Raw genomic sequence first — 12,676 nt, forward strand, 5'->3', positions numbered from 1 at the left:
TTTGGCCTAAGGTACCTACCTCAGCCAACCAGGCATCCCGGGTCTAACAGCTCCTCAGAGACATCAGGGCCTGGGGTCCTGGAGATGTACCCCTGATTTTGGGGCCTGAATGCAGGAAATGCAGTGATTGTGGAACATAACTGTTGCCGTGGGTCATCCGTCTCAGGGGAAAATAATCTGCTTTTGGGGCAGACATTGCAAAATTTTTGATCATGCCCTCACCCTTTCAGATTCATCTTTGTGAACATTTGTTTATCCAGAGAGTGCAGGAAGGTCATTTCGTTCATATTGGTGGGCTGTACACACATCCATCATTAATATCTTAAGTCATATATTCTTGTAAACATACTTTTCAGGCACCATTGCAAAAATATATTGGTAATATTAGCATTATCAGCATGATATGGAATCACCTGTTGGTGTGACCCTAGTAAAGCATTAACCCACACCATTCTTCGAAAGCCATGGACATAAAAGGTTGATTGTATTGGCAGCAGTCAGAATAACACTTTAAGAACAACTTCAGCTGTCAGTGGGCTATTTCTAAAACATCAAAGTAAAATGAGCAAAGAAAGATATTTGTATTTAATTTGCCATCCTTCCAAAATAACTAGCTTGATACTTACACCAATCACTTCCAGAAGTAAATAAGCATTGACAAAACCAATTGGTCTCTGTAATGTGAGAGCTATTGGCTTAGTCAATGCTAATGTCTTTTGATCATGTAGCCCAAGACCATCCATTTTAAGCGGGGAAACCTCAGTTTATTCATGTTTTCTGGTCTCACTTTGTAATAATGAGCTAGGAAATAGGCATCTATTTGTCTTTTGACCGAAGGCCAAGCACTTTACATGAGCACTAGTAAAATGGTACAAAATCACATGCATTGTTTATAGGCATAGGAAGTTTAAGTGATGTGCCAAGAATCACAGGATGCTTAGTTTATGCCAAGACTCAAGCCCAGTTCACCAGTTCCACGTTCGGAAGCTGTGATCATAATGGCACACTCCTGTTAAAGGGGGGGGGGAGTGAATAAGTGAGGCAATGGCTCAAAAAATGAAAGCAATTTAGTCACAGCTGCTGTAAACAAAGAAGCCATCACGTGACCAGCACTTTCCCCTCTCTTCTCCCTGACAAATGTGCATTCAGGGCAGAAACGTGTAGCCCTGAGTAATAAGTGAAACTGAAAGTAATTTAGAGGTAAGGCAGGGAAGTCACAGGTAGAGACGCATGCTTACGGAGGAGGGAGTCCTGAAATTGTAATGGAGAGTTTGTCAATGCGCAAAATAAATAAGTAATGGAACTTTCTTTATCAGGCTTCAGAAGGTCACAAAACAAGAAAGTACACTGTAACCTTAACTCCATGTTCGACTATATGTGCCCAGCTCTCAACGCCGCTGTGTCTGATGCCTTCATACACAATCCCAAGGAGCCCTCAATGAACTGGAGTCTGCTGAATGTGTACACAAAAAATCACAAACAATAGCTGGTGGGAGGGGTGGGGCGACGTGGGCTCATGGAGAAGGCGAGTAGGGGTGGACAAGAAGCAGAATGGGACAGAGGGGAAAACATAAGCACTCATGTGGAGTGCTGAAATACAAAAAAAATCCTCCAAAAACAGGAGCAATGGAATGGCACAAGTACTTGGTTCATACTCTAGGGTAGTGCCTAACAAAAGAAGAGTACATGATACAGGCACGGCTTGACAAAAAGCAATAAAGGAAATAAGAGTGATGCAGAAGCAATGAAAATATATGTGTGGCCTGTAATACCACTGTGTGTAAACAACATGTCTCGAAGAGACAGTGCATGCGCTGTCTAGCTTTGACATCAAAAAGGCCATTGTGGTTTCTGAAGTTAACCATCGATTTTTCTCATAGTCCCTGACTGAGCGAATATTTTTTAAAAGGTTTTGAATATTCTAATGCCAAATTAGTAATAAGATGTGTAGGCTGAGTAACTAGCCTCCTAACACACTTGTAATTACAACGCTCTAATTCTAAAATTAATCAAGGTGATTTGAAAAATATCACCAATCGACTCTGCCTTTGATATCCTGATTCAAAGGTGAACACATTTAAAGAAAAGTTAGCATGAGACATTGTTACATGCAATTGATCACGCTTTTGCCTGATATTTCAACCACAGTGACAATGATCAGATCGTTTTGCTCAGAGTGTTTCCAAACAGATGCGTACCAGATATAAATTATAAAACAAGTATTTTGTCCTATTATTTGCATATTTTGGTTTTTGCACAATTTATTTCCATTGTTTTGCAGTTGTGCACAGTGATGCCAACATTAATTTCAGCAGTGACTACAAGCAATGCTTCGAATTTTTAAAAAGGAGACAGCACAGAAAGTAGTAAGCTGTGCCCATTGTCAAGTGAACCCTTACTAAAAGGGTGGAGAGGAGAGGAGCACAAAGGCGCTACACCTAAGCAAAAGAAGGAACATTTAATCCTAGTAAGGCATGGAGAATTTAACTTGTAGGGGATCGCTCAACCAACCATCTGTGGGTGATGTATCAAGAGTCAATATGGAAAAAGATAATAAAAGGTCAGAGATCTAAACCATACACATAAACTAGCGTCTCTCGGTGCAGGAATTAAAAAACAAATCAGATTAATACAAAAAATCAATGCCACTTTTTAAAGTAAGGAAAAACAATGCTTGGCAATGAGGCAAAATTTAGTTTTCCAGTGTCAAAGTTGGATCAACCAGTGATTTGTTTGTTTTGATGTTGGACTGGTGCAGCTATTTTCTAGACAGAGCTGAGCCTGTCACTGGCCATCAATGGTCATTTGCTGAAAATGCAGGCTGATTGTGTTACTCAGGGAATTTGAAGTCGGCATCTGATTCTCCGCGGATCCATGAGCCGAATGTTTTGTTGCTGGAGACTCTACTAATCACGTAGATGGATCCCTGATACCTGAGGCCATGCCCATTAGTTCTGCGAAATTGAATTTTTGGTGAAGTATAGTACAAGCACTACATCAGTCTAAGTTCAAACTCACAACACATCAGACCCTTTTTAAAGCAATGTAGCTACAGAAGTTGCACCCATTGAATAATTCAGAATGGAAACAAGAGTTCCTAAAAGCTACATGTTGCGCTTGACTCTCAAAGAATTGTCCAGGGCTACCAGCTGCCGGAGGAATCCCCTGTTGGGAACAATGCCCCGATGCTCTTTTACGGTTTTGATGGCTTCCACGAGGGCCATATGTTGGTGGATCATGAGGTAGGCTAACACCAGTGTGGCCGAACGACTGACTCCAATAGCACAGTGAACTAGAATTTTGCCTGTGGGGAGAAAAAAAGGAATATGGAACATGGTGCATATCTCTTATATATCATATGTTACTCCAACATCAACATGGAAAATGAGATGGGAGGATATATATGCAGATTTTAAAGCATAATATATATAATGATGGTTTGTGGCCACATGGACATGTTCTTGTCATACCCACCATTACTGAAGAATTCTTTGATTGCTTGATAGTAATCTTTATTACACAAATTACTACTCTACCTTCTCACAATTCTAGCAGTGTGAAGGCGGCTGGCAGGGAATGAGGGTGGACAGGCGGGGGGAAGGTTGGGAACAGGAGTAGAGGAGGGGGGACATAATAATTAAAAAACACCACTTAACCTCTTCCACTGCCCGTCTCTCCTTGCTCTTTCGGAGTCCAGGAACCAGGAAGCACCCAGGCTCCTCTTAGCCAATCACAACACTACAATGCAGCATTGTGATTGTCCTGAGCACTATGGATCGGCTCTGAGTCGGGGACTGGGGGCCTGGCATGTTCCCCACCAGGCTGTGTAATGCTGCTTGGTAGGGAACATGCTAGGTGCGCATGAGGCTTTGCTCGGTCCCAGACTGCCGGCCAAGCAGTCATGTGCACTTAGTGTACACAAACCACTCCTCCCCCTTGCCTCCAGCCCCGCCCGCCCTAACCCAGCCCTGAACCAGTAAAAAATAAAATTATAATAACTATGTTATTATAATTGTATTTTTTTCTGCTCAAAGAGCAGTGGGACGACATTCCTCTGCCTTAAAGGCCATCACACCACCCACTCGATTTATAACAAAAAGAATTGTTGTACCCTGTCCATGGCCGGGCACCAAGTATCTAACCTCTCACCTGGAAATCATGACTTTAGTACTATTTTTCTTTTACTTAAAGTTTTCAGTGTATTTATACAAATGATTTCACGAATATCTAAACAAAACAAAACCAATCACAAAGAAAACATACCAGATCACAGTAGTGCAATATGATTAACACACACAAATAGTATGTTTTCAATGCATAGTGAACCTAAATATTTTACATTTTCACCGCACCATACAATATAATCAGTTACTCAGTGATATTGGACAACATATCCGGGTTAGATCTCCAATATTCGGACAGCGGCAGCCAGTATTCTTTTGGTCTTGCAGTTGGTGGTAGTTCTTCCTCATACGTTTTAAGAGTATCTTAGTCAGTTAACCATTGTTTCTTACTAGGTGATCTCCTACCTTCCCAGTGCATGGACACACACCTTTTAGCATCAGCAATGCCATAATGCAGAGTTTGCGTTTAGTTGATTTTAATTTTTCAACTATACCCAATAGGCAGGCTTTCGCTGTACAATCTATCTGTGTTTCTAACATTTGACTTAATGTCGCTGTGACTTCTTCCCAGTACTGATTTATTTTTGTATATTTCCATGCCAAGTGCATGAAGCCGGCATTATCTTCTCTACAACGGGCACATCTTACATATGCCTTCAATCCACATTTTAGTAATTTGAGTGGGGTGTGGTATATTTGATGTATGTACTTGTAATGAATGATGTGCAAGTGAGTCGCCGTTTGGTGTAAGCAGTGTGAATAGTGCACAGCAATTGTGCCATTCCTCCTCCTGCAGTGTTCTCTCTAATTGGGTGCTCCATCGGTCCCTGGCTTTATTGGTGTTTCCTGCAATATCATCCTGTAGTAATTTATATAATTTGGATTCCATATGTACATTGCTTGGGTTGTTGATGATCATGCCTGTAGTACTTAGAAAATTTAGCAACCCTTGAAGACACAGACTGTACAGGGTGGATGGAGAGAATCAAGGAAAGTAATCAGAAGAGTATGACTCCTTACAACAAAAAGTACTTGAGGTAATCAAAGCATTTCCATGTTGTCAAATTCTTTCACTATAGTCTTAAAAGTATGACAATATACTAATCAGTGACTCGTGTATTGCCGACAGCAGATGCTCAGGATAATTGCACCAATTATTATTTGTGGACACCTTTTCTCACACTCCATTAATAAAAGAAAGATCTATGAACGTCACTGCAACTAAGGAAATGACACAGAAAATCACAAGAGGGGTCCCAACGCTGCCCAGCAGCAGACGAAAGGTGTTCTCAAACAGATAACAGAAACATAAGGCACTAGAAAGGAGAAATCAACGGTATCACCACAACACTTCTGACTTGAAGAGAACAGGTCTTGTTTCACCAGCTTAACAACCAGGCGGGAGGGCAGAGGATGTGTAATGTCTCACAGAGCACAGGTATTCCTGTAGAGATACACAGCCTTCATACCCAAGCTTTAGATACCAGGCTATTTCTAGGGTACAAAGATTTCACATGGAACCCTGGGTAAGATATTATTAGTAAGAAAATCCAGCGAGCAAAACCAAGTCCTGATCTGGCAGGGGCTGTGGCCACATGTGTAGCTCAGCCCCTTTCCCCTAACCTACGACACAGGAGGGGCATGGAAGCCCCCCACCCCCTCCAACTGCCTGCCCTAAGCCTGTACTACTCCTGAGATCCTGTTGAGGTATTGTTCAGGCAACACAGCAAATTACATGTTTGACTCTCGTATATTAAGCTATCCCTTAAAGCACTTTAAGGAGAGATTTTTCTTTTAATTGAAATTAAAAACCTCCATAACCTCTGTTTTCATCGAAGTATGTCAAACATTTTGTTCCAGAAGAACCCTTGGCAGCTGCTGTCTAATTCATGGTTTATAGAGTCAACTTAACCACAATATATTAGTGATAATATATTTTGGGGTTTAGCACCCTTTTTTTTTTTTAAATAAACAAACTTTCCGGCTACCTAGCATGCCAGATTTTTATTGCCACAGATTGAAGACCCATGAGTTAATGTAGGGTGGCCACAGGCTACGTCTGCTAACTCAAGCCACTGTACGCCAAAAGCATACATTGCTACCTACCATTCTTTAGCCAACTCATCATTAAAGACAGGGACACCCTTGTGAATAAGAGAATTACTGTGGAATCGTAAGCAACCAATACGGGTATAAAGGAACAGTCACTATACTGACTATTAAATGTGTACAGTCCTGAATTAATTGTTACCCCCTTTGTAAGTGACAAATCCTTTTCGTAGATAAATCAGTCCGAATCATCCTTCTCAAGAGAGATATGGTCCAATTATTAGGAAAATCAATTTTTAATTTGATTTCTTAATGATTATTATTAATGTGTTTGTATAGTTTACATCTAATTTGTTTTCTTTTACATAGACCCACTATCTTTATATTGTCAGGAGAACTTTAAGCAGAGTTTGTGTGACTCCTATGCTGTGTGTGTGTCTGTGTCTGTGTGTGTGCGTACATTCATGCGTGTGTGTCAAAATGTGTACACCTGAAAGCTGTAAACGAATCATGGGCGAATATGGACCTGGAATAGTAGGTTTTTAAAATCTCTTCCAAATGTTTCAAAAAAGGAGATTGTCCTTATTGCTGATGGAATGGCTTGGAGATAATTTGCCACTATCAGAGAAAAATAGTTTTAGAGTTGTTTTTACTCTGAATGAAGGAGATATTCAGAGGTCCTGGGGTTGTGGGTACCATCGAAAATGTCATTAGTTCTAGAGTTAAGGCTCTTGTGGGAAACGTATGCAAGTTTTAAATACATGTCTGGCTTCAACGGGCTCTCATTTAAGAGTGCTTAGTACAGGTCTTATGTGATTGTATCATTTGGTACCTGAAACCTGCCTAGTGATGGCATCCAGGATAGTCTATATCAGGGCTATGGGTACCTTTGAAACCTCAGTTACAAACAATTTTATTCCTCTCAGAATTCTAAATTGGATTAAGAAGTTTACATGGACTTGAAGATTTTGTGTTCAGTGCGAACTCTTAGGACTTTGTGCAATCAATAATGCGAGGAGTACAGTCAAGAATTTTCAGTAAAGTTACCAACTTTGGGATGGGAGGTCACAATGAGGTGGGACATCAGGAGGGGCTTTGGTCTAAGTGTGTTCAGCATGAATTCAACAACTTAATCATGGCTTGAGTTTTGCAGTGGGAGACGACGTCCGAGAGATTTTCTAGCAGAGCTGTGTAACATAAGCGGAACTGTAGAAAGAGATATTTAAGTTTCTAATAGGAGAGCTCAAGGTGTTGAGGAGGGCATTATGAGGAACACCTTGATGAAGAAGGAAAGAGAATGATAAAGAGTTTGACATTTTTATCTGTTTGCATCAGTTACTCAAGAAAGATCAGAACCATATATTAAGCACAATGTAATTCTGCTCAATGAATGGACCAGTCACAGATGATCTGGGGATTTTCAAGAGGCTGGACAGACAAAGAATTAGCATTGTGGCGATTTTAATATTCATTTAGGGAATGGATTACTGGAGGCGAGGGACAATTTCTATACGGAACGTAAAGCCCAGGTGTTTATGGCTCTGTATTATATTGGGAGTGACCATGGGTTAGCAGAGGTTTGGAGTAAAACTACGACATCAGATCCAGGGTTCACATACTTTTCAGCCCTGCTTAGGAAACATGCCTGTTCAGATAATTTTTTATAGGACTCATAGTCTGCTCCAGAAAAGCATGATTGAAAAATTCCTCCAGGCCATCTTTCACTATCACCCCCTGGTGTTGGAGTTATCATCTCAGGGGGTAGTGAGGTTAGAATCAAATTGAACGTTTGAACGTGCTTTATTAGCTGGTGAAGACTATTTTAGGCTCATAGATAGATGGACTCTGCTCTTTATGGAAGAAAACAGGGTGAGTGCCCCACCTGGGATAATATGGAATGCCTTTAAGTTGGGAGTCCGAGGGGAGAAAAAAAGAGAAGCAACAAATGTTGATACAGTACAACACTTTGGCTAAAGCTGATCCAAATTAATACAGGCAACGTTAGATGGGGTAGAGTTTGAGAAAGCACAGCATATTGAAGCACTAGCTAAATCCGCAATCACTGAGATCTCTGCAATGAAGGCTGCAGAAAATGTTCCTGCTTGGAAGAAAGACCGCTGTGAGTATAGTGACTGTGTGGGCCACCTCTTCACTATCAGAGTTCATCAAAATTCAACACAAGGAGAGATAAGAAAACTTAGGGCCTCCCAATGGTGACAGTTTTGGAGTGCCAGAGGGCACAGGAGAGACTTTCCAAGAGTATTATCAGGATCTCTACAAAAAGGAAGCAGAGTGGGGGTAGGGTGAAGACATGATACGATTTTTAAAGTCAAGTCCCTCTCCAAAATGTAGACAAGGAATCACTCGACTCCACCCCCAGATGGGAGGAAATTCAGATTGTTATAAAAAGCCTATCATCTCGAAAAGCGGTCAGTACTGATAGGATCCCTATAGAGTTCTACAAAGTATTATCCTCCCAACTAGAGGTATTCCTGACAGATGTGTTTGCAAGTATCTATGAGGGACTGACTCCCCCCGCATCATAGGAAAATGCAAACATAGTAGTCTTCCAAAAAAAAAAAGCCCCATGAACCCAGGTCATAACGGCCAATAACGTTGATTAACAGCAACACTAAATTATACTCAAAAGTATTAGGTATACGGCTATCATGTATAATTTTTAAGACTGTTTCCCCTAAGCCGCACAGCTTTCTACCAGGGAAGGGGACCAGTGATCATACACGACGGGTTATCACACTTTTAGACGCCTCCGAGGTGGCAGAAGACCCTAAGGTGGCAATTTTATTAGATGCCGAAAAAGCATCTGATAGGGTTCCTGGAGGTACCTGTGGGCCATTAAAAAAATGGTGTGGTATTGGGCCTGGGTACATTAAAGTGTTTAGAGCTTTGAACTGTAATCCCATTGCTTGGATAGCACTAATGGGTGGACATTCCGAACAAATAAGGATTAAATGAGGTACAAGGCAAGTGTGTCCATGTTTTAGACTACTTTTTGCCATATGCTTAGATGCTATATTATGAAAAATGGATAGTAATACTTCAATCCCGCCTATGCGGTATCATGGATGGGTCACAAAAGTATTGTCCTATGCTGATGATGTTGCCATAGTGACCCCTGACTCCGACATGGCCTTTATAGACATTGAAAAGAGCCTGCCAATTTCGGAAGGTTTACAGGGTACTCTTTAAATTGGGATAAAATCCAAGTGGTCATTAATAGCAAAGTGCAGTTCAATGATACTTGGGTGGTAGGTAAGGTGGTTACTTTCTCTACTGAAGTTGAGCAAATTGTGAAGAATAATCTAGCTCCTGTTATTGAAAAGGCGAAGACACATTTTTCAAGAATCGACAAGCTGAATCTATCTATAATCGGCAGGAGTAATGTTGTCAAAATTATTTTCTGCTCAAAGTGCTATACTTCTTTTGGGCTATATCACTTGAATTCGGAAATCATTGGTTTAAGCTGATTGATGAGTTAATAATTCGTATTATTTCGGCCTATTCGAAATCTAGGAGGGCTCTCAAGTTCTTGACTGGGCTATTGCGCTGCAATACCTGGTCATGCTAATCGGGGAGGGGGATGGGATACACCAAGAGAGGGAAGAAATTCCTCAGGTTTTTTTTAATTACAATAGGGTGTTTTCTCCATCAGATAGATCTCAGCTACTTTAAAAACATTTGCTTTAAGACCATTCAGGGAGCCTACAAGATCTGGGCAATGCTGCAAAAGAAACTGGGGCTGGGCCGATGTAACTTCTATACCCTGATACATGAAATTCCTGGTCTTGCTGCATTCTTATGGGACTCTTACATACTTGGATGGAAGGGTCACGGTCTTAGAAGGCTAGGAGACTTCTATACAGATCTGGGATTTATCTCCTTTGAGGAATTAAAATTGAAGTTTGAGCTTAGTCAAAAGGAGTTTTTTAAGTATTTGCAAGTCTGGGATTTTTTAATCAAGGAGGGTGGGGGTCCGCAAGGTTTTTCTAAAATAGAGCTCATGGATTTAATAGTGGGGGTGAGGGGGTGTCTCACTTTACGATCGGGTGGAGATACAGGGTCTTAAACTCTATGGAAGGACAAGCTGGAGACCCACTCTTTGAAATGGCAAACAAAATCGTGGCCCCCAGACAGCTCTTTCCTGGAGTCACTCAAGCTAGGTCCCTCCATATTATGGTCCGCTAATTTAGCGACTCAATACTATAAAACCCTTTATGACCTCTAGTATACCCCAGGAAGATTGCTAAAGGGGGAGGTGGTTCAGGCACCAGTTGTCGAAGATGCCAATGTATCGGGCAGATGTGGTACATATAGTTGGTAATTGTCCTGTGCTTGATGCTCTTAGAGTGGAGATTGGTAAATTCCTTGATAGAAGCTTGAAACTCAAAATAGCTCTTACCCCATCTCCTACTACTGGGTGTACACAGTGAAGATGTCCCCAGCTTGGTTCAGCTTTTCATGTTTGTCTCCATGACTGTGTATCGATTATGCATAGCATCTTCCTGGCTTGATCACTCCCCACCATCTTTTCAGTAGTTGCTCCTGTGAATACTGGCAATTTATAATCTGGAGATCTCAATACTGTGGGTTTTCATGAAATCTAATATGTATGAATTAGATGCTCTTCACTTTGTGTTGATGGGGGCGAAATGATAACATCTTTGAAATAAAAAAATAATATATATATATATATATATATATATATATATATATATATATATATATATATATATATATATATATATATATTATCTACTGGCGGTCGCCAGTAGGTATATATAGTTAGGATATTTTCTCTATGGAATTTTTGAAAATTCTATGTCTAATAACTTTGGCGTTTGTGGACGGAATTGGCTGAAATTTTCAGGAAAATGGAACATTTTGTTTCTGAGCAGCCCCTGACAATTTGGGGGGGTTTCATCAAGGGGGAGCCGAGAAAAAAGGGGGGTCCCAAAACGCGTTTTTCCCATGTTAATTTCCATAGGGCGGTTGGCCTCACTTTTAGCTCGAACGGCTGAATGGATTTGCACAAAACTTGGCAAAATTGTAGGGACTGTTAGCCCGATGTGCCTTTGCTAGGTCTCAATATATGTGCTCCAGTGGATTTTGAGTAATTTAGGTTCAAAAAAAGATATATATCTGGGCGGAGCCTAACCACACATCTGATCTGATTGGCTGTCAGCACTTCATCCAAGAAGTGTTGGCAGCCATCTTGGGACCAATATACATGATAGCACCTCATTAAAAAGCATTGTAGTTAATAGAGGGTTTTAGGACTTTAGTTACATTATAAATCATTTGTTGATGGTACCATACTCGTTTTAGGAATTGTGGTGGGTTCTAAGGTGATTTTACCATGTGAAAAAACCTTCTGCTGTGATATCATGAATATTGTTTGAAAGAAAACTAATATCTCATGATTTTCCCACAGTGGTTTGGAAGGGGATCTATAAGCTAAACTGAAAGCATATTTTCTGTAAATTCACATTATCTTTCTCAGTCATGTGAAAATGAAGTCTGACATTCTCAGTAAAACATGTACATCCAACAAGGACAGAGACTGTCAGTTGATTCCTTTGTGTTCTACTGCAGCCTCCTAGAGTGTTCTAAAGAACAACTAGAGCGCTAACAGTCCTACTTATTACAAAGGTATGGCACACCTGAAGCCATCTTGATTGGAATAAAGTGGTAACTCTTAAAACATTTAATTTAAAAAGAAACAACATGAGGGGGTATGTTTTGCCATAGAAAGTATGATTAGTGCTGCAGAATGAAAAATTAGGGCACATTTTGAGTGACTTCTCAAATCCTTTTCTATTTCATTAAAACATTCTGACATGCAGTCTCCCAAAATGGCCACCAGAGACAAAAGAGCCCAAATGTAGCCCAAATATCACCCAGATGTAGCCCAAGTATAGCCCAATGGCAGAATGTCCCAGAGTGTTCTAAAGAACAACTAGAGCGCTAACAGTCCTACTTATTACAAATATATGGCACACCTGAAGCCATCTTGATTGGAATAAAGTGATAACTCTTAAAACATTTAATTTAAAAAGAATCAACATGAGGGGGTATATTTTGCCATAGAAAGTATGATTAGTGCTGCAGAATGAAAAATTAGGGCACATTTTGAGTGACTTCTCAAATCCTTTTCTATTTCATTAAAACATTCTGACATGCAGTCTCCCAAAATGGCCACCAGAGACAAAAGAGCCCAAATGTAGCCCAAATATCACCCAGATGTAGCCCAAGTATAGCCCAATGACAGAATGTCCCAGAGTGTTCTAAAGAACAACTAGAGCGCTAACAGTCCTACTTATTACAAAGGTATAGCACACCTGGAGCCATCGTGATGGGAATAAAGTGGTAACTCTTAAAACATTTAATTTAAAAAGGAACAAAATGAGGGGGTATATTATGCAATAGAAGGTATTATTAGTGCTGCAGAAAGAAAAATTAGGGCACATTTTGAGTGAATTTTC

At 40.5% G+C, this 12,676-nt stretch overlaps 1 protein-coding gene across 1 annotated transcript in view; it reads right to left on the reverse strand.

The window, feature by feature from the left end:
• Positions 1–2,191: 2,191 nt before the first annotated feature.
• DUSP26 (dual specificity phosphatase 26) overlaps positions 2,192–12,676 on the reverse strand; it is a 120,302-nt gene continuing 109,817 nt past the window's right edge. The window contains exon 4 of the mRNA XM_086943774.1: positions 2,192–3,304. Within this exon, the coding sequence (XP_086799900.1) occupies positions 3,105–3,304 (200 nt within the window). The 3' untranslated portion in view covers positions 2,192–3,104. The remainder of the gene's footprint in view (positions 3,305–12,676) is intronic.

Source organism: Lissotriton vulgaris, chromosome 11, assembly GCF_964263255.1.
Source record: "Lissotriton vulgaris chromosome 11, aLisVul1.2, whole genome shotgun sequence".
NCBI lineage: Eukaryota > Metazoa > Chordata > Amphibia > Caudata > Salamandridae > Lissotriton > Lissotriton vulgaris.